Raw genomic sequence first — 21,440 nt, 5'->3', positions numbered from 1 at the left:
TGGCTGGGGTGCTCTTGTTCACATTACCTCGTGCACCTGAGAGCAAAGGGAATGGGAAGCTTTGAAAATAAGATGTTAAATCTGTCCCCTGCTCTTCAGTGTTATCCTGGAATATCTCGCAATTGCAGTGTTAATTAAGCAAAGCAGGCAGCTGGGACCAGGGGCAGGCAGACAGTGTCTGGCTTGGACAGTTTGTTTGTGTATCAATCCAGCAGCTCCCACGTGGGCATTTCCTCACTGGCACTTGGGGGGCAAAGCCTGGAAGTAGCTCTTGAGCTTTTCAAGCACAACCCAGTGTGCTGCTAAAATCTCAAGCAGGTGCTTTGTCCTGTGGGTAGTCACCACACTGATAATTGAAAGGCTGCTGGTTGCATATCTCTGGTGCACTAGGTGACATGAAATGAGTGTTCATTTCTGTCAGGGAGGTTTAAATAATCCCCTTGTCACTACCCAGCAGATGAAACAGCAAATTTCAGAGACAGAATTTCTCATGTCTTGCCACTGTATTTCATTTACTAAAGGTCCATATGCAGCTGCTCTGATGTTTTGTGGTCTTGCCCTCTGACTTGCACCTTGACTCACCCCGTTTCCCTGGGTTTGTGTTTCAGAGGGGCGCACATTGACGTTCGCAACAAGAAAGGCAACACCCCGCTGTGGCTGGCAGCCAACGGCGGGCACTACGACGTGGTGCAGCTGCTGGTGCAGGCAGGGGCCGACGTGGATGCTGCAGATAACCGCAAGATCACCCCTCTCATGTCAGCGTTTCGCAAGGTAGGAGACCTGCTGCTTCTGTGTTTGCAAAACAGCACCTCTTGCTTCAGTCTGAGTGCTTGGTTTTAGAAGAACCAAATATAACATGGCAAAATCACTACTTTGGTAAAATACCTGGTTCAAAGTCATAACGGCTGTACTTCACAAAGTTTTGAGAGCTGAAAAACTTTGTTCCATAAATGATGTTTGAGATTTCCATATTTCTGCAGTCTGTACTGCTCGTTTGTCCTGCTTTGGAGATGAACACAATACCAGTCTGCAATAAGCTGTCCTGATTCCTTTGTGCTTCTCTTGTGCTGTTCCTAATCTGTTGTGATGGGACACTGTGTAGTCAGCTCTTCTGTCACCCACTGCCTTTTCTTCTTGGCAGGGAGAACATTGCTTTGGGACGATTCCATCAGTTGTGGTGTTGGATGCCAGGAACATAAGCAGAGGAATTTATTAACTGTAGCTGCTTTGCCTTTAACAAAATAGCAAATAAGTGTGCAGCTTTTCTGACAAACAAAACTGCTGAGCTTGCCCCTATTTTGACACTGCCTTGCTTTCACTTAAGTTTAGAAGCAACAGTTGGGTGCTTTGTGTGGTTTCACACTGTACCCCCTGAGCAGAGGGATGTGCCTGCCAGGATAACATTCAGGTGGCTCAGTCTCCTGATCTGACTTAGCCTGTAATTGAACAAGTAATTGTAATTGAACAGTCTAAGTCGGCTCCATGGAGTGAGTGGCAAGGGAGTGGATTGGGTGACAGATGATGTCTAAAAAGAGTTGTCTTGGTTGTTACCAAAACCATGAAGATCTACCTCTGGTCCTTGTATTTTAAAATAAAAAATAACTTGTGGAAGAGCTTGTCTTTGCCACCTTGAAGCAGAACAGTGGCTGTGCTGTCAGCACTGAGCAAGCAAGATCTGCCCTTCTTCCCAAACAGCAGCCTACCAGAAATGTTATTGCTTATTTTCAGTCTTTTGCACTGAACTAAGAGATATCAAACTTGTATTTTGATGATGACTGTTGATAATTGTATACAAAAGATGAGAATTTTCTTTGGTGTTCTAGGGGCATGTGAAGGTAGTGCAGTTCCTGGTGAAAGAAGTTAACCAGTTTCCTTCAGACATCGAGTGCATGCGCTACATAGCGACCATCACCGACAAGGTGAGTGGGACTTGGGGAGAAGACCCTGGCCTGAATTTCCTGCAAAAATATCCATGGGAAATTAAGTATTCAAAAACCAAATGTACATGTTTGCTCACATGCATCTGATTTAGAGATTTGTGCATGTCTTCTTTTTAATATAGCACTTTAAAAGTAAATCAGCATTTGATCCTATTCTGTGAAATAGTTTGTAGGTTTATTAATGCAGGGGAGCTGATCTCATGTTTGTAGAGCAGCCTCACTCCTCAGTTGTTGTTTATTACGGTGGTACTAAGACAAGTTTGCATTTCAGGACCTGTTGAAAAAGTGTCACCAGTGTGTGGAGACAATTGTGAAAGCTAAAGACCAGCAGGCTGCAGAAGCCAATAAAAATGCAACTATACTGCTGAAGGAGCTAGACCTGGAGAAAGTGAGTAGATAATTGCTGTCATGTAACAATGTTTGAACTATGTGTGAATCTCCAGGCTGCATTTCCTGTGGTGCTCCTTGGGGCACTCAGTCTTCATGCCCTGAGTGTGTTCCTTCCCACAAGGTATCATACAGGTGAGGCACATACTGAGGGTGGCAAATTAGAACTGACTTCTGCCTCAGCCACCCCATTGACCTTTTTAGGAAAGCTTGGACTTACCAATAGTTCCTTAGGCAGTAGATCTCAGAGGTCACCTCAACACAGAGGACATGCAAGGGAGGTCTCCAGTCTCATGGTGTGTTTCTGTGGGTATAAATCATAGTCCAGAACATTTTATGGACTTCTGCTCAGGGGAATTGAGCAGATAGTGGAGAAAATCCCCTTCTCCCTTTGCTGAGAATACTGCAAATTGTTCTAGAGTAACACATTCTTGAGTGAACTCTCTTAATGGAGGTTCTTACAGTTCTTGACAAGTTCCACATCAGTTTATTAATTTTTCCAGGTTGTGGGCTTGTTAAGCACACATCAGTTGCTGTGCACAAACAGTGCAGCAGATGACTGATTCCATGTATTTTTTAAAAAAACAGAACTGGTTAAAATTAGAACCATTGAGTACTAGCTTTTGAATCAAAGATGTGAACATCACACCAAAAATATCACTGAGCTTATTAAATGATTGAGAAAGGACTGGGAGGATGAGAGATTTTTCTGGTCTTCCAGTAAAACTCTATCTTTTTAATACTTCTGTTTTGATTATTACTTAGTTATCATTCCTTAGAAGTTTTGAGGCCAGCTACCCTGTTGTTGCATAAGGTCTGTCCAGCTTCTGTGTAATGATTCAGTATGTGCCAAAGTCATTCTAGTTCATTGTGTTCTCTCCTTTCTCCTTCCCCCCAGATTTCTAGGCAACACCTGAATTGTAATTATAACTTAGTCTGTGTGAAAATGTTTAAATATGGATTCTTTTCTCCTACATAGTCAAGAGAAGAGAGCAGAAAACAAGCTCTTGCAGCCAAAAGGGAGAAAAGAAAGGAAAAGAGAAAGAAGAAGAAAGAGGAACAAAAAAGAAAACAAGAAGAAGACGAAGAAAACAAGCCTAAGGAAACTCTGGAACTGCAAGAAGATGATGATGAAGAGGAAAATGATGATGAAGGTAAAGAACAAGTGTTTCTATGAACAGTGTAGTTGTGAGGGTGCCACACCTTCTAACGATCAAGGTAAAGGAATCTGTTTGGAACCTGATCTCTCATATTTGGAAATGTTGCATAGCTGCTGCCTGGCTGAATTCCTTTGCTCATTTTTTCACCCTCTCCTTTGTTCACAAAAATCTTTCACTCTTGGAGGATTTATAGCTGAACTTGGTGCTAGTCTGGCAGCTGAGCAAGGAACATAACTTCAGCTGTAGTGTATTCAGTGAGGGCCCTGATTTCTCTACTTTGTGGGTTCTGATTGTATATAAACTGCTTTTCTTTCAGTGGAGCAAGAAGTTCCTATAGAGCCTCCAAGTGCAACTACTACAACTACAATTGGAATTTCTGCAACTTCAACTACCTTCACAAATGCCTTTGGGAAGAAGAGAGCTAATGTGGTGACTACCCCCAGCACAAACAGAAAAAATAAGAAAAATAAAACGAAAGAGACTCCTCAGAATATGCAGATAATTTTGCCAGATCAGCATATATCTCTAGCACAGCAAAAAGCAGATAAAAATAAAATAAATGGAGAGCCCCGAGGTGGTGGTGCGAGTGGGAACAGCGATTCAGATAACCTGGATAGCACAGACTGCAACAGTGAGAGCAGCAGTGGAGGGAAGAGCCAGGAGCTGAACTTCACGATGGACACGAACTCCTCGGAGCGGCGCTATGCCTCCCTGCTCATCCCCTCTCAGGAAGACAAAAACAGCACCTCGGCTTCCAAAACACCAACCAGGTGAGACTGCTCTGTGCCTTCCCTCTTGTTTCGCAACGTTCCACCTGTGCCAGTGTCAATTTTCTGTAGTTGAAGCTCTACACCAACTGTACATTCCCAGAGCCTAGAGAGACTGAGGCTGCTTTATTTGCGTAGCTGTGTTAAGTTTGTTGAACACAACCTCTTTAAAATCTTGTAAGAATAAGATTTTTTGGCATTGTTGGCTAGTTTTTAATGCTACTTGAGCGAAATGGCCTTTTCTCTCTGCACTTTTAAAGCATTCATGTTGCATTGTCAGCTTTGTTAGAATAGATCTTAAAGTGACTGTGCTGGGAATTTAATAAGGAAGTGCCAGCTTTACTTATCATCCACATACAGAAGTGGTTTTGTTACCTTTTGATTGTTTTGTGGTTTCATCATTAACTTGTTTGACTTGCAATCTCTTTTTTTCTAAGGAGAGAAGAAGCTGATGACCCCGAGCATTTCAGCTGCCAGGTTGATGGCCAGTTTGATATAACCTTGTCGAGCCAGAGGTGAGAGGCAGAGGAATTCAGACAACGTATAGGGGCCACATGAATGGTTCAAAAGGTCATTCAGCTGGCTGGGAATGTGCTGATAACTTTTACACCACCACTTTCTGAAGAGATCCTTAGTCTGAATCAGAAAGCTTAGATCCCATGTGGGTCTGTAGTTTTGTTACATCTAAGTAATACGAGTCTGATCCCCTATAATTTTGTTTTCTCTTTCCATTTTCTGCACTAAGGGGTGGAGAGGGCAGGGAGGTTGATCTGCAGGGCACTGGGCTGACAGAGATGCCAGCTTCAATAAGAACACAGACACTGTGGCATCAAGAGGGGCAATGAGACAGGGCTGTCATCTGAGAGATGGAAGTGGAAAGAGAGGATATTTTTCTTTTTCCTATTTTCCCGAGATTCAAATTAGATGCAGAATGAGTGGATTCATCAACCCTTGTGGTTAGAGGGTGTGTGTATTTTGGGCTCCCATTAGGAGTGTTAAAAATTGGAATTTGTCTCTATTCTGTTCTTCAAACATAGATTGTTTCTGCCTTGAACCTTTCATCCAGGGTTTGCTGCAAGAGCCTTGGAGTCCTGTGCAGTTCACTGCAGCAGGAAAAGCTAAATGCATCCTTCTGGCTCCTTGTTAGAGGTGGTTCTTCTGGAAACAGTTCATGCTATTACTTTTAAGCTGCAGGAATGTAAACTGTATGCTGTCATTTTATTCTGTAATTTGTAATCAGCACAAATTTCTGTTCCCAGACTTGATGGTGAAGGTCATTCGAATTCTTTGTCGACTACTTATAAGGCTGTCTCCCTGCCTCTGAGCTCTCCAAATGTAAAGCTGAATCTGACCAGTCCAAAAAGAGGCCAGAAAAGAGAGGAAGGCTGGAAAGAAGTGGTTAGAAGGTAAAGACTTTAATACTGTGTTTTAAAACTGTCTGTGAGCTTTTTAGCTTGTGAATTATTCTCAAATACAGAATGTCCAGCAAGATTATATAACTGAAGAATTAACTTACAGGAAAACCTACCCCACTTTCTCTTGCAGTGCTGGGAAAACCAACTGCAGCCCTAATTTGTAGTAACTCCTCACCTACTTAATGTGAATATGACGTAAACATTGTATTTGGCATGAGGAAATAAAGAAAACTTGTGACTTTAGTTGAGTAAAGGATGTGAGGACAGGATAAAGGGGGAAGGGAGCAGAGGGCAGTGAAAAGCCCTACAGCAGATGATTGCCCATGAACTAAAGGCAGGATGGATGTGAGTAGTGGAGAGGCAAATGATCCCTTCAAGGCGAAAATTCACTGTACTTTGGGCAATGACCTTGATCACTGATTCAGTGGAAAATTGTGTTACCTGCCAGTGAGTGCTTAGAGATGCAGTGAGATTCAAAGTTCTAGTGTAAAGCAATCTTCCTTTGAAAATGTACTGGGTTTTACTGTATGGCCATTAACAGCCCAGTATCTCTTCTGTAACCTTTATGTTGTCTACTGCTTGGAACTAGAATGATCACCTGGCTTTGGTTTGGTTTGGGTTTTTTTTTGTTCTCTTTATCAAAAAGGAATACAGCACGAACATATCAGTGTCAGATGCTTTGGGTGCACTTAGGAAACCCTCCTGCCTTTGTGTTCTGCAGTGGCAATGACTAGATGTGCTCATTTTGGAGAATTTTAGGCTATATGTAAAGAACATAATTGTACAGAGGGCTTAGTGCATTTAGATTAGTGGAAGCCACAGAGTGTTCTTAATAAAGGTTAAAAACGCAGTTTAATATGAAAATTTTTCTGTTTGAACTCTTAGAGTTGCTTTGGTCTCTGCCTTTTGATGTGGTTACCAATGGGGCTCCCCAAAGTGACGTGGCCTTGCTGGGTGTGTGGTGGCAGCCTGGCCCCCACCTGGGGAGCAGTGCAGGCAGGAACCCCTCAGACAGCCCTGAGCCCCTCTGACCTGGGCTGCTCCTGCTCTCCTGGGGCTTTCAGGTCTCTTTGGCTCAGCCCAAATGTTCACCCAAGTGTGGGTGCTGTCTGCTCTTGTGTTGGCCTTGGCAGTGTTCTAGACATGCACCCAGAACCTGCCTCTTTCCTGAGGAATGCCATGAGGAATGTTCCATTCAGTGTTCTGCACGTGGTGTTTGCTGTGCCTGACTGATGGAAACGTGGCCTACAAAAAGCATTGTTGGTGACCGTGGATGTGTGGGTGCAGTGCCAGGAGCTCCCTCTGCTAAAATCTCTCCTGGTCCCAACAAGAATTCCTCTTACCTCTCCCTGGGAGTGATCCCCAGCTAGAAGGGATGTCTATCAAACTAACCAATGCAAACACCCCTTCTGCCCCTGACAGGCAAGTGGGCAGAGTTTTGAAAGACCCTCCCCCCAGCAACACTCTGCAGCCAACACCAATTGAGCAATTCCAGCTGCAGAGAGGAGGGCGCTGCTGCTCCGGAGCAAAAAGGTACCTTTTGGGACACTTCTCTAGATCAAAACCATCAGCCCTGGGAGGGAGGGAATGGCTGTGGATGATGAGTGGGAGGGGACTGGGCACTGGGGTGGGCTCTTAGAAGAGAAATGCCTCCTTGAGTGGTTGCCAGAAGTCCCCAGTGGGCTGGGGTGGAAGCAGACCAAGGTGCAGTCAGAAGCCCTGTAAGCAATACAGGTGCTCTTGAAACTTGGGTGATGATGGAGCTCTGGTTGGGGAGGGAGTAACTGTGATGTCTGTCTTGAGTGGGGAACCTTGGAAGTGGAGATGGGGAGGAAAACCCAAAGCATTAAGCAGCCTTGGGACAGAGCTGGGTGCATGCACTGCTGGTTCTGGGGACGGGAAGGGTTGTAGTGTGCTGTCCTGGCACACTACAGGAAAGAAGTGTGGGGGAAAGAAAAAACACCTTGGCAACATGAGGCATTGCTTTAGAACATTTCCTTGTGTTTAGATGTTTAAAATTAAACAGGTTTCCTCTAAGTCCTGTTAAGTAACAAACAATTCCCTGAGAATCAAGTTACTTACAAGTTTCTAAGACTGCAATAGCTAGGTGAAGCTGGCAGCCTTTCTGCAGGGTGGTGGGGACCTGTGACTGCTATGATTTCTGAAACCCCTTTGAATCTGCTCTGATTGTTCAGCATCGAGCCAGTGCACATCAGTAGCAAGCCTGAAAGCAGCTTATGGGTGCAAGAGGTCGACACATCTGAAAGTCTGGGGACAGTGGTGGCCCAGAGACCTCAGCTGAGCTTGCGTCCAGACACTTCCCAATACCATGTGCTTGCTCTGAGCCACCAGTACCATGTGAATCAGGAGAACCCTGAACTGACTGACTTTGGTGTCAGCGTTGTGGCCTGACAGTGAGCCTGCTTCTGCAAGCCCAGGCTGCCATCACAGGGGCTTCCAGCAGCTCCCTGAATCCCAGCACTGCTTTCACAGTGCTTTCACACCTTCATCTGCTTTCACCCACCATTAATTGCTAACACTGCGCTTCCAGATCCTGAGGTCTGAAAAAGGTGGATCCTAAAAAGTTGTGGATGCAGGTGGTATTGCAGAGCTGATCACTGGAAAACCATCTTCTCCATGCTGTAAACAGTCAAAGTTGTTAAGCCATGGGCTTTTATATTTGAAGCAGTGCTGCTTGTGTAAATTCAGGTTTATAAACTAAGGTTTTGTCTCACTTTGGAGAGGTACTCAAGATAAGATAAAATCCAAAAGGGGTTCTGAAGTAGTATGAGGCTCATATATCTGTGTTACAACAGTGGTGGAATAAATGGAGAATCCTTGTCAGGTACTGAGGATGATGAGTAATTTGAGTGGGGGACTTGGAGAGAGGCTCCAAAGGGTGAAGAAAGGATCAGCAGAAAACCACTTACTGCCCTTAAGAATATTACTTCAGACAACAGAGGGGTTTTGCTGTCTTTGAATGTGCTTCATAGATTTCTGATCTTTGTGATATAGGTCAAAGAAATTATCAGTCCCAGCTTCTGTCGTGTCTAGAATAATGGGAAGAGGTGGGTGCAACATCACAGCAATTCAAGATGTCACTGGTGCCCACATTGATGTGGATAAGCAAAAAGATAAGAATGGAGAGAGAATGATCACTATAAGGTACAGTATCTCAAAATAAAAGTCTTAAGTTAGTCCACAGTGTCATTTATTGAAAAGTTTGTTTGCCTTCTAAGGCAGGATCTATTTAGCTTCTTTGTTCTGGAATAGAACATACATTCCTGCTGCCAAGAAATGCTGACAGTCAGCTTTAAAGATAATCCTTAAGATACACAGAGGTCAAGAAATAACTTACTGCAGTAAACTTACAATAGACTTACAGATCAGAGTATAAGATTGAAACTACGGAACATTGCGCAAAGTGGGCTTTCCTTTTGCAAAAGATAAATCTGTTTGTGTTTAATCTAGGGGTGGTACAGAGTCCACGCGATATGCAGTGCAACTCATCAATGCCCTTATTCAAGATCCTGCCAAGGAACTGGAAGACTTGATTCCTAAAACTCATATAAGAACACCTGCTTCAAGTTCCAAATCAATCCACTCAAACTTTTCATCTGGAGTCAGCACTGCGACTGCTTCCAACAAGAACTCGTTTCCTCTCGGAGCACCGCCCCTGGTCACATCGCAGTCATCAACACTATCTACTTTCCAGCCTCCTAACAAATTAAACAAGAATGTCCCAGCGAACGTGCGCTCATCTTTTCCAGTGTCTCTTCCTCTCGCTTATTCTCACCCTCATTTTGCCTTGCTGGCTGCCCAAACTATGCAACAGATCCGGCACCCTCGCTTACCTATGGCCCAGTTTGGAGGAACCTTTTCACCTTCACCGAACACTTGGGGACCATTCCCAGTGAGACCAGTTAACCCTGGCAGCACGAACAGCTCTCCAAAGCATAATAGCTCGAGTCGTGTGGGCAGTCAGAATGGAAACGTTCTGCAGACGGAGTCTCCTGGGTTAGCTACGTCCACTTGTCCCGTTACCGCCTCGTCTGCAGCTGCTTCCACCCAGGCTCTGGGTGTGACCAGTAACCGGACTCCCTCCTCGGTCAGGAAGCAGCTCTTTGCCTGCGTCCCCAAGACGAGCGCTGCAGCAACAGCCATCTCAACTGTGACGAGCACCTGTAGCACTCTGCCCTCAGCTTCCTCCGCCCCCCCAAACAACGGGCAGGTGCCCACGGCGTTCCTGCCACCCACCGCTCCGCAAGCGCAGCACTCTGCCCTGAAAGCGGACTCGTTCTCGGCCGTCTCCGCGCCCAAGGAGAAGGCGCCGGCCCCCGAGCCGCCGCCCGCCAGCGCGGGCCCGCCAGCTTCGGTGGCCAGCAGCTGCAGCGTGTCAGCCAGCGGCAGCTCCGCGGGCACCGAGACGCGCCCGGCCGGCAGCCCCGCGCCGCCCAGCAGCGCCCAGGATGAGATACTGCCAACCAGCATGCCCGAGATCAGCCCTTCCATGTCGATGCCTTTTTCATCCAGCTCAGAAACTGCTCCTTTAAGCTTAGCGTCGCCCAGGTCAGTCGTTGCAGATAATCAGGACAACAGTAACTTACCTCAAGTAGCTGTACCAGCACCTCGAGTTACTCACAGGATGCAGTCCAGAGGTTCTTTCTATTCAGTGGTACCAAATGCAAACCTCCATCAAGATCCTCAGTCTATTTTTGTTACGAATCAAGTTCCTTTAACACCTTCTCAAGGTCCACCTGCTGCAGTGCAGCTTTCGTCAGCCATGAACGTTATGAACGGTTCTCAGATGCACATTAACCCAGCAAACAAATCATTGCCTCCTGCCTTTGGGCCAGCAACGCTCTTCAATCACTTTAGTAGTCTTTTTGATAGCAACCAGGTGCCAGCTAACCAAGCATGGGGAGACTGTCCACTCTCCACCCGAGCAGCAGCTGACCCATCTTTCACTGTTCAGTCTACCTTTCTGAATAACTCTGTGCTAGGACATGTGGAAAACGTCCATCCCGACAACTCCAAGGCTCCTGGTTTCAGGCCACCTTCCCAACGGGTTTCAACTAGTCCTGTAGGTAAGTCATTAAGATCCTGTTCTGGACAAAATTATTTCTTCAGCCATTGCACTTTGATCATCATACTGATGGAGGAGTAGTCTACAAATGACTGTTGGAGAATGCTCATGTAATGAGGATGGCCTAGTTTTTCCAAGTGCTCCTAAAAATGCTGATGATTTTTTTCGTCAGCTCTTCTAGGCTGTTAGGTGTTGGGAAGATTGCAGTTGTTGCATTGCTTGTCCTCTCTGAGACAGGAATGCTCCCACCTGCCGGTAGCATAGATCAGTTTTAGGTTTTGGGTTGGAATGGAGCACAGTGTGGGTGACACCAATATTTGAGGACTCCTGGAGGTTCCAGCTGCAGCAGTGACTTCATGCAAGTGTTCCATATTGTATGTGAGACTCCAGCTTCACTCAGTGAGGGTAAACTCTCTGTGCCTTTTGGTTCTTGATACAGCTCTGGGATTTTAGTAAGCTTACTTTGTGGAGCTTATTGGTGTGCTACTGCATGGGGTGTTTTATTCGGAAGTCCAGCATAGCAGCACTAGCACATCTGGATTTGTTTGAAATGGGTTGGGAACACTGACATTGAGCTCCCTGCCCTTGCTATGCTCTGCCTGCAGGATTTTTATCTTCTCAGTGTTCAAACTATGTTGCAGACAACCAGCTGCACCCATTTGGTTGGAAGGGACCCTCAAGAGATCTATTCTGAGCTACCCCTTTGTCCTTCCCGTGGTGGCTGTGGGGTGCCCCAGAGCTGGGTACCTGGACAGCCTTGCCCTGGAGTCATCCCTGCCCACACAGCGTGTGTTGGGTATTTGGCTAAAGTTTCAGGACTTGAATGCTGGGCTGAGACAAGTCAAGTAGTTTTACTTTCAGATTAAAGGAGAAGGGAGCATTTGGAAGATGTGATGGTAAGGAAAGAAGATCTTCAGCATTCCCTTTCGTCTCCTTTGCTTGACAAAAGTTCAGGACTTCTGCAAACCAAACATTTCTCTCTGACTGGTTTTAACCACAAAACTGGGGTCTTTGCTATGAGTGTAGTTTTCTCAGTTGTTAAATTTGGGTTGTATAGCTGTGCAAAGCGAGGGCACACCTGGAACTCTGTGCCACATCCAGCCTCAGTGTAGTAAGCAGAACCAGATGTGTAAGATGAAGTAACTGGACCTTGTTCATCAGAGACTGCTAAGAAAGAGCTGCTTAAGAAAGACCCCCAGCAGGCTCCAGAACCACTTGACAATGGCTCTGCTTTTCTTTGGCAGTTCTCTAAACTGGGGTTGGCTGTTGCTTAAATAATTCCTGGGAAAACAGACTTATGGCAAATGGGATCTGCTGATTTCCCTGTCAATGGCATCCTGCATATGCAAATAGGGGTGACTGGAGCTTCCCATAGCAGCAAAGTATTTTGCTGTTCCCTTATGTTAAAATCACCTGTTTGTAATGGGGGAAAATTTCTTATATGTCTACTTTATATACCCTTAAGTGATTGTAAGTATTTTAAAAGCAGTGTAGATCTGTTTCTGTCTTTAGAAAGGTTAGGTAGGTAGCCAAGGAAAGCTCACACAGTTGACTTTGGGAGAGATATGTGTGAAGTTCTCAATTGAAGCTCAAAAATATTTGGACAGAACACACTTTTCCTGAGTTAGGATTTGATTAGGATATTGCAAAGTGAAGAAAAATTGCAAATGGGTAGTGTGCTGCTAAAATTGTGTCTGGCAGGAGACGACTGATTAATCAGGCCCTTAGTTGATTCATTTAATGTCATTTTACTTCATGCTGTATCAGTTTTGTTGCAGACTAGATATCTCAGGTGTAGTGGGGTTAAGGGAGCTTGGGGATGTTTGGCAGGTGATGGAGAGGAAGCAGTGAGTACAGCAGGCTAAGGAGTTCTCTGCTGCCTTCCCTCAGAGCTGAGTATGCTCTGTCCACCCCTCTCATTTGCCAGCTTGTCCCAGGGAATGGAGCTTGCCCTCGGCACAGCCTCCAAGGCTGGCAGAACTGGGGACTTCCGTGGCTGCTCCCACAGGCCTTGGTGACAGGGCTCATGAGATTTTGAGGAGTGGGGAGAAGGGCCTGTCACTGCTCATGCTCTGGCCAGCAGCAGCACAATGGACAGGGAGCAGCCAGGACCTGGCCTGGCAATTCCATGGGGTCCAGAGGGGTTGGGAAGGCCTCGGAGCAGGTGGACACCCATCCTCTGATCTCAGCTGTGACTACACCCAAGGGAGCAGGGGTGTGCAGTTTGTGTCTCTCTTGCACAGTTGACCCATGGCAAGTTTTTCCACAAATCAGCATTTCTAAGGGACCACCTCTAAACTGATTTGGTGAAGATTTAATGTCGTTTGGCTGTGCTCTAAACCAGCTTTTTCTTAACAAGTTCAGGGTTAACTCCACTCAGGGTGGAGTTTGGGTAGTCTGATTTTCCTGTTCATGGGTGAGCTCAGCTGCAGCTTGAGCTTTCTCTGATTCACCAGTTCCTTTGAGGCACAGATATCTCTGCAGGTCTCACTGGCTGTAGATCCATTCTGGAAGTGGCCTATTTGTCTCACATTTTTAGGTCTCTTGTCCTGGCAGTTTGCAGTTGAGGGCAGGCTTAGCCCAACTATGAGAGGGGGCTGTGGAGAAGACCAAAAGAAATTTCCTTGTTACTTCTGTCCTCTGCGTTTTAAGGAATTTGAGACCTTGGTTGTTAAAAGGGGTCACAAACTTGAAATATGCCAGCTTAGGAAGCAGCATATGAGTATGGAACTGCATGAAATGGTTGGACTCTGTTTCACACAGAGTGACCAAGTGTTGTGGCCCTTTCTCTAAAGGTGCAAGCAGTGTTGTAGTAACCAACATTTGCCTGGGATCTTTGAATGCATAACTGAGCTTTTGAGAGGAGTGTATTGATCTCACACAAACTCTGCTCAAAATTCAGTTTATCAGAGCACAATGAAGAGTTTGAGTTCATAGCCCAAGCAAGTGCAGAGTATGGTATCACAGAATATTTTAGTATTAGAAAACCTGATTGTGTTGGTAAGTACACAAACAGGAAGCTCGTTCTTGCACTCAGGATTTGGTAAGTTACTGTTCAGAATAGCCATTTTTAATATTGAGCTAAGTTTTTTATCCACTTCTATGAAAGACAAGATAATGTTAAAAAGTGTTCTTTGTGACCCGACACCTCTGGATTTGTGCATCTCTGGCTGTCACGCTCCCTTCAGCCCATGGAGCATATCCAGCAGTGCTGAAGTGGTCTTGACTGTCCATCATTGCACTTTACAAGCTGTGTACCCAAAAGCTGTGTACTGAGCCATCAAAAGACACCTGGGCATCCCTGTCCTGCAGGAGAGCTGCTTTTGTACAGTGCCTGCCTTGTTCTCTGGGAGCCCAGCAGCACCCATGGGTGGCAGCAGCTCTGTTCCCCATCTGTCTGGGGCAGATCCTTGCCAGCTGTCTGGCAGTTTGTGTTTTGGGGCAGGGTGGAATTGGTCCCCGTGGGGCCTTTTGGCTGCCAGCTCTGTGGCCAGAGGGGTGGCCAGAGAGTCCAGTTGTGGCTGCACAGCAGATGCCCAGGAGGGCCCTGGGCTGCTGGAGCCAGACAAACCCAGCTCAACCACACTGCAGTCACAGGCACTGGCATCCTCCTCAGGCCATGGAGTTTGTGCTGTGACAAACCCAGAGGACTGTCCTCCCACGCTGGGGGTCCCTCAGCTCAGCACCCCACGTTCCAGCAGCAGGGGGATGTGTTTTTCCTTGGCTAGAGGGGAGACTTCTCTTTTTAATCTTTGGGCTAGTGAGAAAAATACCTCCTTCAACTCCAACAGATCATTTCTGTCTGTGTGAGGAGGTTGGATCTGGCACTTCTGGAAGGAGTCAATCAGGTTGACTTGGTTGATAATACTGGGGAAAAAGACCTGGCTTTCATGAACTGTGCAGGCACTGAAAGGTGCCCCTCTAGTTTCTGACCTGAGGTACTGCCTGGCAGCACTGCTGTTTGTGGTGGGGTGTGTGTAGATACAACCTTCAACCTCACTCTGCAGCAACATAGGCTGGTCCTGGTTGTGGTCATTTTGAAATGTTTAAATGGTTTTGAAACTAATCTTGTTTAATAGGCCCTTGAAACTAAACCCTAAACTCAGGTGAACATATGGCCATGCCCATTTCTGCTTTCAGGTAATAATGTGTGATAAGAGCTTTTACAACATTTTGGAAAAGTACTTAAAAGCTTTGGCTTATTAAAAAAACTGTAGTCCACCCTTGCTAGTAATTTCTGTGGGACTTGGAACTCTTTCTCCATTTCTCTCTTCCTCTCACACATCCCTGGAGGAAGCAGCCCCCTCCTCTGGTGCTGTGCCACACCAGCCCTGTCTCTGTGGCCACAGCGTGCTCTGACTGATCTCTACATGAAGGTACCTATGGGATGGCAAAGCCCATCCTGCAGAAAACTGCTTCCCTGGTGCTGGATTCCCCTGGGACCTTCACAGAGCCCTGTTGGATTTGTGTGGCTTTTGTAAGCAAAGATCGTGGCCACTCCCAGCTTTCCTGCTTTGCCCTCCCTGCTAAGATCATTTTCTTTCAGTGACCAAAGGGATGGCTGTCTTTGTTAAAACTTGAGGCCAAACCAGAGGGCCTCCAGAAATACCTCTGCGGTTTCTAGGTGAGAATTGTGCACCTGTAAAATGACCTTACCATGTGCAGATGCTCCCAAAGGTGATGAGATGCTTTAATTATATTTGGAGCACTAGCTTTCTCTAGTGCTTTGAAGCAGGTTCCCAAAGAGAGATATTTAATCAAATTTATGTTTATTTCAGGCTTACCCTCTCTAGATCCATCCAACAGCTCTACAACTTCTTCTTCAGGTCCTTTGACAGGCTTTTCAGCAAACATACAAGGAGCACGGGTTTACCTTCAAGGGCCAGCGCCTGTTGGGACTCCCAGCTTTAACAGACAGCATTTTTCACCACATCCTTGGACAAGCGCAACAAATTCATGTAGGAACTTCATGGGTCTGTCTTAGTTAACTATAAATTCATAGCTATTGTCTTTAGTAGATTTCTAACTTGAGGGGAACTTACCCAGTAATGCACAAAATGCTTTCCAATTGCTTTTAGCAGCTGTGAGGATGGTGTGCAAATCCCAAGCTGTGCTATTTTATGGGGGTTTTCCCATGCCACTGCTTCTGGTAGCATTACTAAAGGAGTATTTGGGCAAAAAATGAGTCATTGTAGGCTCTTGAGAGGAGAGGGCATGAAGCTGTGGGGGAGTGGAGGTGATTACTACAAGCTAAAGATTCCCCTTAAGTAGTATGAGTGCAGTATTAGGTGAAAATGTCATGTTTGCCATGGTTTGAAGTTATACTTGCTTTTTTTTTTTTTTTAATTTTGCCTTTTTTTTAAAATTGGGATCTGGAATTATACTTAAAATGTTCCAAAATCTCTAAGCATCATCCAAGGTAACAGTGGGTTTTCCTCCCAATGGAAAGAACATGGAAGTAGCATTACAGAAAATATGGGTCTGTGATTCAGAATCTTAGCTGAAGAGGTTTTTCATGTCACTGCATGCAACTTCATTGCCACTCTGAGTTTAAGAATCAAAATGTTTAAATGAGTGCTCAAAGGAAGTTGGATTTCCCAAGGAGAGTCAGTGACACTTCTGAAGTTGGCGGGACTTTATACTCATGGGTCACACCTGTGGCTTTGGGAAGCTGTCTGCTTTCTCTTGTGCTGGAAGTGGTGGATACCAAAACCAGGCTGTTCAGATATTTATGGTATTTTGGCTGATGTTTTCACCTCTTCCTGAAACTCTTCCATGTTTCTTATTCTTTCTTGTAATTGATTTAGATACACTGCTATGTCATGAGAATATCATGATTCTGATGGCTGAAAGCATTTGTGTTGTAATGTTGATTTTAGAGTTAAAATAATTCCTAGACAGATTTTCTGTGAAAGACTTGAATGCTTGCCAAAAAAAGCCTTTAAAACATTTTATCATTTGCTTTGAGATAAAATTGGGGAAATAATTGGGATGGCATTTCTGCTTGCTAGTTTGTGTGTAATTAAGCATGAGAAATACTCTTTTCAGCAGGTGAATCTCCTATTCCATCAGTTTCCTCAGGATCATCTTCGCCCCTCTCAGCTGCTTCTGCGCCTGCCACCCTGGGCCAGCCCAAGACGGGTGCCACCAACCCAGACAGGAAGGTGCCCCCTCCCATCGGGACAGAGAGGCTGGCCAGGATCCGGCAGGGAGGCTCCGTCACGCCCACGCCCCTGGGAACCAACTTCACCGCGCCCGTGGGCCACAGCGGCATCTGGTCCTTCGGGGTCAACAGCGTCTCTGGTGAGGCTGCGTGCCGGGAGGGACTGCAGGGCCTCGGCAGCACTGGGTCTGAAAGGAGGGTGGAGAGCAGGAGGAGGAGAGCTCCACGGTCTGTGCTCCCGTGTGGAACACCCCGAGGGGACAGCTGGTGGCAGTGGTGGGACAGCACAGGTCACTGGAAGTGCTGTGGGGGTTCTCACCCAGCCTGGATCGAGTCACCTGGCACATGTAAGCCTGAAATGGTGCAGGGACCTCATACAGAGCTTAGAGTAAACCATTTCTGTCTGTTAAGGGGGTTGTTTCCAGGCCTGGCTGTTGGCTCCCTCTGTCCAGGTTTCTCTCTTGTTTTCCACTCACATTTTACAGTGTCAGCTGAGGTGCAGCTGATGCACACAGGGACACAGAGCTGTGGATGCTGGGTTTTGCGTTGATTTCCTCGTGACTCTTGAACAGTATGGGATAACTTCTGTTCCAGGCAGCCTTGGTTCCCAAAGAATGACTTTGAAACAGCTGAAGTTTTACATTCAGTTTCCTGGTAGTTGGATTTTGTGGAAAGGAGGAGGTGCAGCGTTTGAGGTGTAGAATGTTTCCATTGGTAACTTTCAATACAAACGTTTGAGTCCTGCATTCGTTACATGCTTCAGTGGAGCCCTCCACACTTTGGTTGACTCGTGTCTCAGCATTGCTGTGTGTTTTCAAGGAAAGCCTGTATGTGCTCACAGGTAGTGTTGGGAGCTCTGCTGGATTTTAGCCGTTTTGCAGTGGACATGTGGAACTCGCAGTTCGTGGCAGTCCCCATCTTCTCCTGCCCTGTCTGGATACTGAGACCCCTCTGTGGCTGTCTGTTTTCAGGGTGCCTTTGGGTGGCCTTAGGTGTGTGCAGCTGCTGAGTTGTCCTCGAGTGTCTGCAGTGAATTTAATCAGTTGGTTTCCATCTCTTTGCAGAAGGCTTGTCGGGTTGGTCCCAGCCTGTCATGGGAAGTCATCCGATGCATCAGCAGCTGTCGGACCCTGGCACGTTTTCTCAGCATCAGCCAATGGAGAGAGATGATTCTGGAATAGTGGCTCCCTCTAATATTTTCCACCAACCTATGCCAAATAGTTTTGTGGATTTTTCTAAAGTAAGTTACAGAGAGTTGGATTTATGAAATTACCAGAGCCTGACTTCATTGCATCTCCTGTTCTGCCTGTTCACCCTGTGTGTGTGTGCCTCTGCTGCCACTGCTCGTCACCCCAGTCCTGAACTTTCTGTCATCCCAGAACTGACCAGAAAAAGTGCCCAAGCCTGCAGGCAGGTCTAAACAAAGCCAGAGTTTGTAGGTTGCAGGTATTCTCTGGTCAGTAGCTGAAGGCCTTCATCACTCTCCAGTGTTCCATCTCTCAGAAGCTCAGTCTCCTGGAAATGTTTCACAAAGCTTGCCCAGCTCTTGAGGGTGATTACAAGTTTGCTTAATGCTTTCAGCACAAATCATGGCCACAATACCACACACCTTCCTCAGGGAAGTGGTAGGGAAGTGGCAGGAGGAGAGGACTCCCAGCAGAAAGAGCCACAGCCTGTGGTCTTGGCATCTGCATGGCAAAGCAGAGCCATTCACATATAGGAAAGGAATTCTCCTAATTGCGAAAAGTTGCTCTTTGTGAACAGGCAGAATTATTTGAGATGGCCATTAGGAATAAGAGAATCTTCAGCCCAATCTGGTTGGCTCAGTTCAGCCCTGTGTGCACTGTGGCTGTCCTGTGCTGCAGAGAGGAGGGAACACTGAGGTCACAGTGTTCAGCTGCTTCCTGGCTTTGTGGGCTTATCTGAAAACTCAGTGTGTGCTGCAGCCTCTGCTAGGTGCAAGTTCAGAGAAATGGCTAAGCTGGCTGGAACCTCCAGCCCTGAAGTCACTGTGTTCTGTGCTCTGCCCAGTGTTCCCTGACACTGCTGGGATTCCTGCCTGTAGCAGAGCCATACCTGTGGAGGTGCCCTGGCTGTGTCTGGCCCTGCAGCCACCCTTGCCGTGTCCTTCAGCAGTGCTCTCTTGTCCCCTCAGGGCCTGCCCATCTCCATGTACGGCGGCACTCTGATACCCTCGCACCCCCAGCTGGCAGATGGCCCAGGAGGGCCCCTCTTTAACGGGCTCCATACTCCAGATCCTGCCTGGAATCCCATGATCAAAGTTGTCCAGAACTCAACAGAATGTACTGATGCTCAGCAGGTAGTGTGGCTGCCTTTCCCACCTGTGCTTTCCTGGGGCATTACCCGGGGCTGTGATACCCAGTTTGGGCTGGGTGACACGTTTGGTTTTTTCAGTTCTTTGCAGCTGGGATTGAGATTGTTTGCATGACCTTTCCCTACAGTGTATGTGTGTGTGTGTTCATGAAATATCCATGGTGCTATTGGTACCAAACCTTCCAGGTAAAACAAGCAGTGTTTCAAGACTGCTCAGCCAGGTAATGGACTGTTACAAGTGAGAGGCTTTATATCTGTACTCATCACCCTGCAGGTTGTCAGTCAGACCTTGGCCTGAGCTGGAGAGCTCCTGCCTTTGGACAGTCTGGTTGTATTTTGAGGGAAGCCTTTTGCTCACCCTCAGCAGTAAAACACTGTTAAAGGAACCTTTATTTGTTTTTATAATAGATTTGTCTTTTTATTTCTTGCTGTAGATTTGGCCTGGCACCTGGGCACCTCACATTGGAAACATGCATCTCAAGTACGTCAACTGATTTAAGGGGGTCTGTCCTTTTTTAGCCTGGTTTGGGAATCTTTATGACCTTGAAGAACCCTGGGGATTTTTTTCATGTGCCTAACTAAGCGATTTTCTGTGGGCCGTAACAATGGAATCTTGATTTCCCATTGTATAAGAACAAATTGACTTACCTATACAAACTGATTCTGTTCTCCAGGTAGTTTAGCCACTTTAAACTTAAAAATCAGACAAAACTAGTGCTTTTGGCTAAACACTACTGAATGCTCCTTGTATGCAGCAGAGAACTAGCTGATGACATGATTTTTACCTTTTAGGGTGGTAAATACCTGTATAATTGTTTACAGACTTAAAAGGAAAAGCTGAGTAAATTTCATGTCGTATAGTGGCTCTACTTTATGTAGCCTGTATCAATGTGAAATATTTACCTGAATACTCAATAAAAGGCAAACAGCATTTATAGGTTGTGTGTGAGAATTTTGGAAAGGGCTGTATGTTATTGTCCTCAGTAGCTGCTGCAGTGCCCAGTGACGAATCTCCCCAGGGTCACGTCCTGAGCACGTGGGTGCAGTCAGGTTTGGGAGGGTCTGGAGCCACAAATGTCTGCAGAGTCTTTGTCCCTGCCACTTGTGAGCCTTCTATTGGTGTGAACCTGCTTCTGTTATTAGGTTTTTTTCCTTCTGGATTAGTTCTGCTGCTTCTGGCAGGCAGTCACCTGAAGGATCAGGTTTTGTTCAGGGCTGCAAAGGGCTGACAACAGTGACAGGGGAATGCAGGGTTCCTTCACGTGCCCAGAAGCAGATCTTAGAAAAGTGCCTCCCATTAGAGGAAAATGTAATAGATTCAGTTCTAAGCTTCTTGTAATGCTGTAAATCTGCTAAGAGCTTCTCAAGTCCTTTCTGTGAGGAAGAAGAGGATTTTTGCACACTGCTTAAGATGAACAGTCACTCCTGACCCAGTTCTCCACTTTCTGCACTTGGACTGGGCTTAGTTCTGCTTTTGCTCCAGAGCAATGCAGTAACTACATGGAATGTTGGATCCATTCCTTAAGCAGGAAACTCCAGTGCAGATAGTGTCCAATCCAATGGATCAATCTGAGACCACGTGGAGATTTCACCTTCTTCCACCTTATCCAGACAAATCCTTACATGCAGCAGCAGAGTTTGCCCAGGAAAAGCAGAAAGTAGTGAAAACCCAAACTGCACAAGCAGTATCCACTTACCACAGGCAAATCAACCTCAGCAGCACTACTGGATGGTATATTCAGGTATTTTTCTTGGTATTTGATTGAACTGCTGCTGTCCCACTGGTAGTGCCAACACCAAAGGAGATACACATAGAATCAGAGTCACAGAAAGGTTTGTGTTGGAAGTGGCCTTAAAGATCACCCAGTCCAACCCCTGCCGTGGGCAGGGGACAGGTCAGCAGCAGTTGTACTGAGAACAAGCAGTGCTGTGGTGCAGGAGGTGTGTGCTCTCAGGGGAGGTGCAGGGGACGGGTGGGGCTCACTTCTGTGGGTTCCTTGGTGTGCAGCAAGCAGTGCCACCTCCTGCTGCCCCATCCTGGGGAGCCACTGTCTCCCCATCCTGGAGGGCTGCAGCTCCAGGGCAGGTGGCACCAGGGGCAAGACCCAGGGTGGGGATGGGGCTGTCCCTGGAGCAGCCTTGGCCACCCCAGCCCTGCCCAGCGTTAGGCAGCTCTGTGCTGCATGGG

General features: G+C 46.5%; 1 protein-coding gene across 10 annotated transcripts in view; it reads left to right on the top strand.

The window, feature by feature from the left end:
* Positions 1–21,440, top strand: part of ANKHD1 (ankyrin repeat and KH domain containing 1) — a 100,333-nt gene that overhangs the window by 77,016 nt on the left and 1,877 nt on the right. For 2 of the 10 annotated variants that reach the window (XM_063413818.1, XM_063413809.1), the window contains 15 exons: positions 609–771; positions 1,824–1,919; positions 2,212–2,328; positions 3,307–3,481; positions 3,804–4,257; positions 4,692–4,769; positions 5,514–5,660; positions 7,092–7,202; positions 8,685–8,834; positions 9,141–10,756; positions 15,534–15,728; positions 16,804–17,058; positions 17,983–18,158; positions 19,074–19,238; positions 19,687–19,733. In XM_063413818.1, the coding sequence (XP_063269888.1) occupies positions 609–771; positions 1,824–1,919; positions 2,212–2,328; positions 3,307–3,481; positions 3,804–4,257; positions 4,692–4,769; positions 5,514–5,660; positions 7,092–7,202; positions 8,685–8,834; positions 9,141–10,756; positions 15,534–15,728; positions 16,804–17,058; positions 17,983–18,158; positions 19,074–19,238; positions 19,687–19,733 (3,945 nt within the window). The remainder of the gene's footprint in view (positions 1–608; positions 772–1,823; positions 1,920–2,211; positions 2,329–3,306; positions 3,482–3,803; positions 4,258–4,691; positions 4,770–5,513; positions 5,661–7,091; positions 7,203–8,684; positions 8,835–9,140; positions 10,757–15,533; positions 15,729–16,803; positions 17,059–17,982; positions 18,159–19,073; positions 19,239–19,686; positions 19,734–21,440) is intronic. The other 8 variants (XM_063413814.1, XM_063413813.1, XM_063413811.1 and 5 more) reach the window with 8 other exon arrangements.

Source organism: Prinia subflava, chromosome 16 (genome assembly GCF_021018805.1).
Source record: "Prinia subflava isolate CZ2003 ecotype Zambia chromosome 16, Cam_Psub_1.2, whole genome shotgun sequence".
NCBI lineage: Eukaryota > Metazoa > Chordata > Aves > Passeriformes > Cisticolidae > Prinia > Prinia subflava.
Note: the sequence above shows the minus strand (reverse complement) of the source record. Positions and strands in the feature narration are given on the sequence as shown.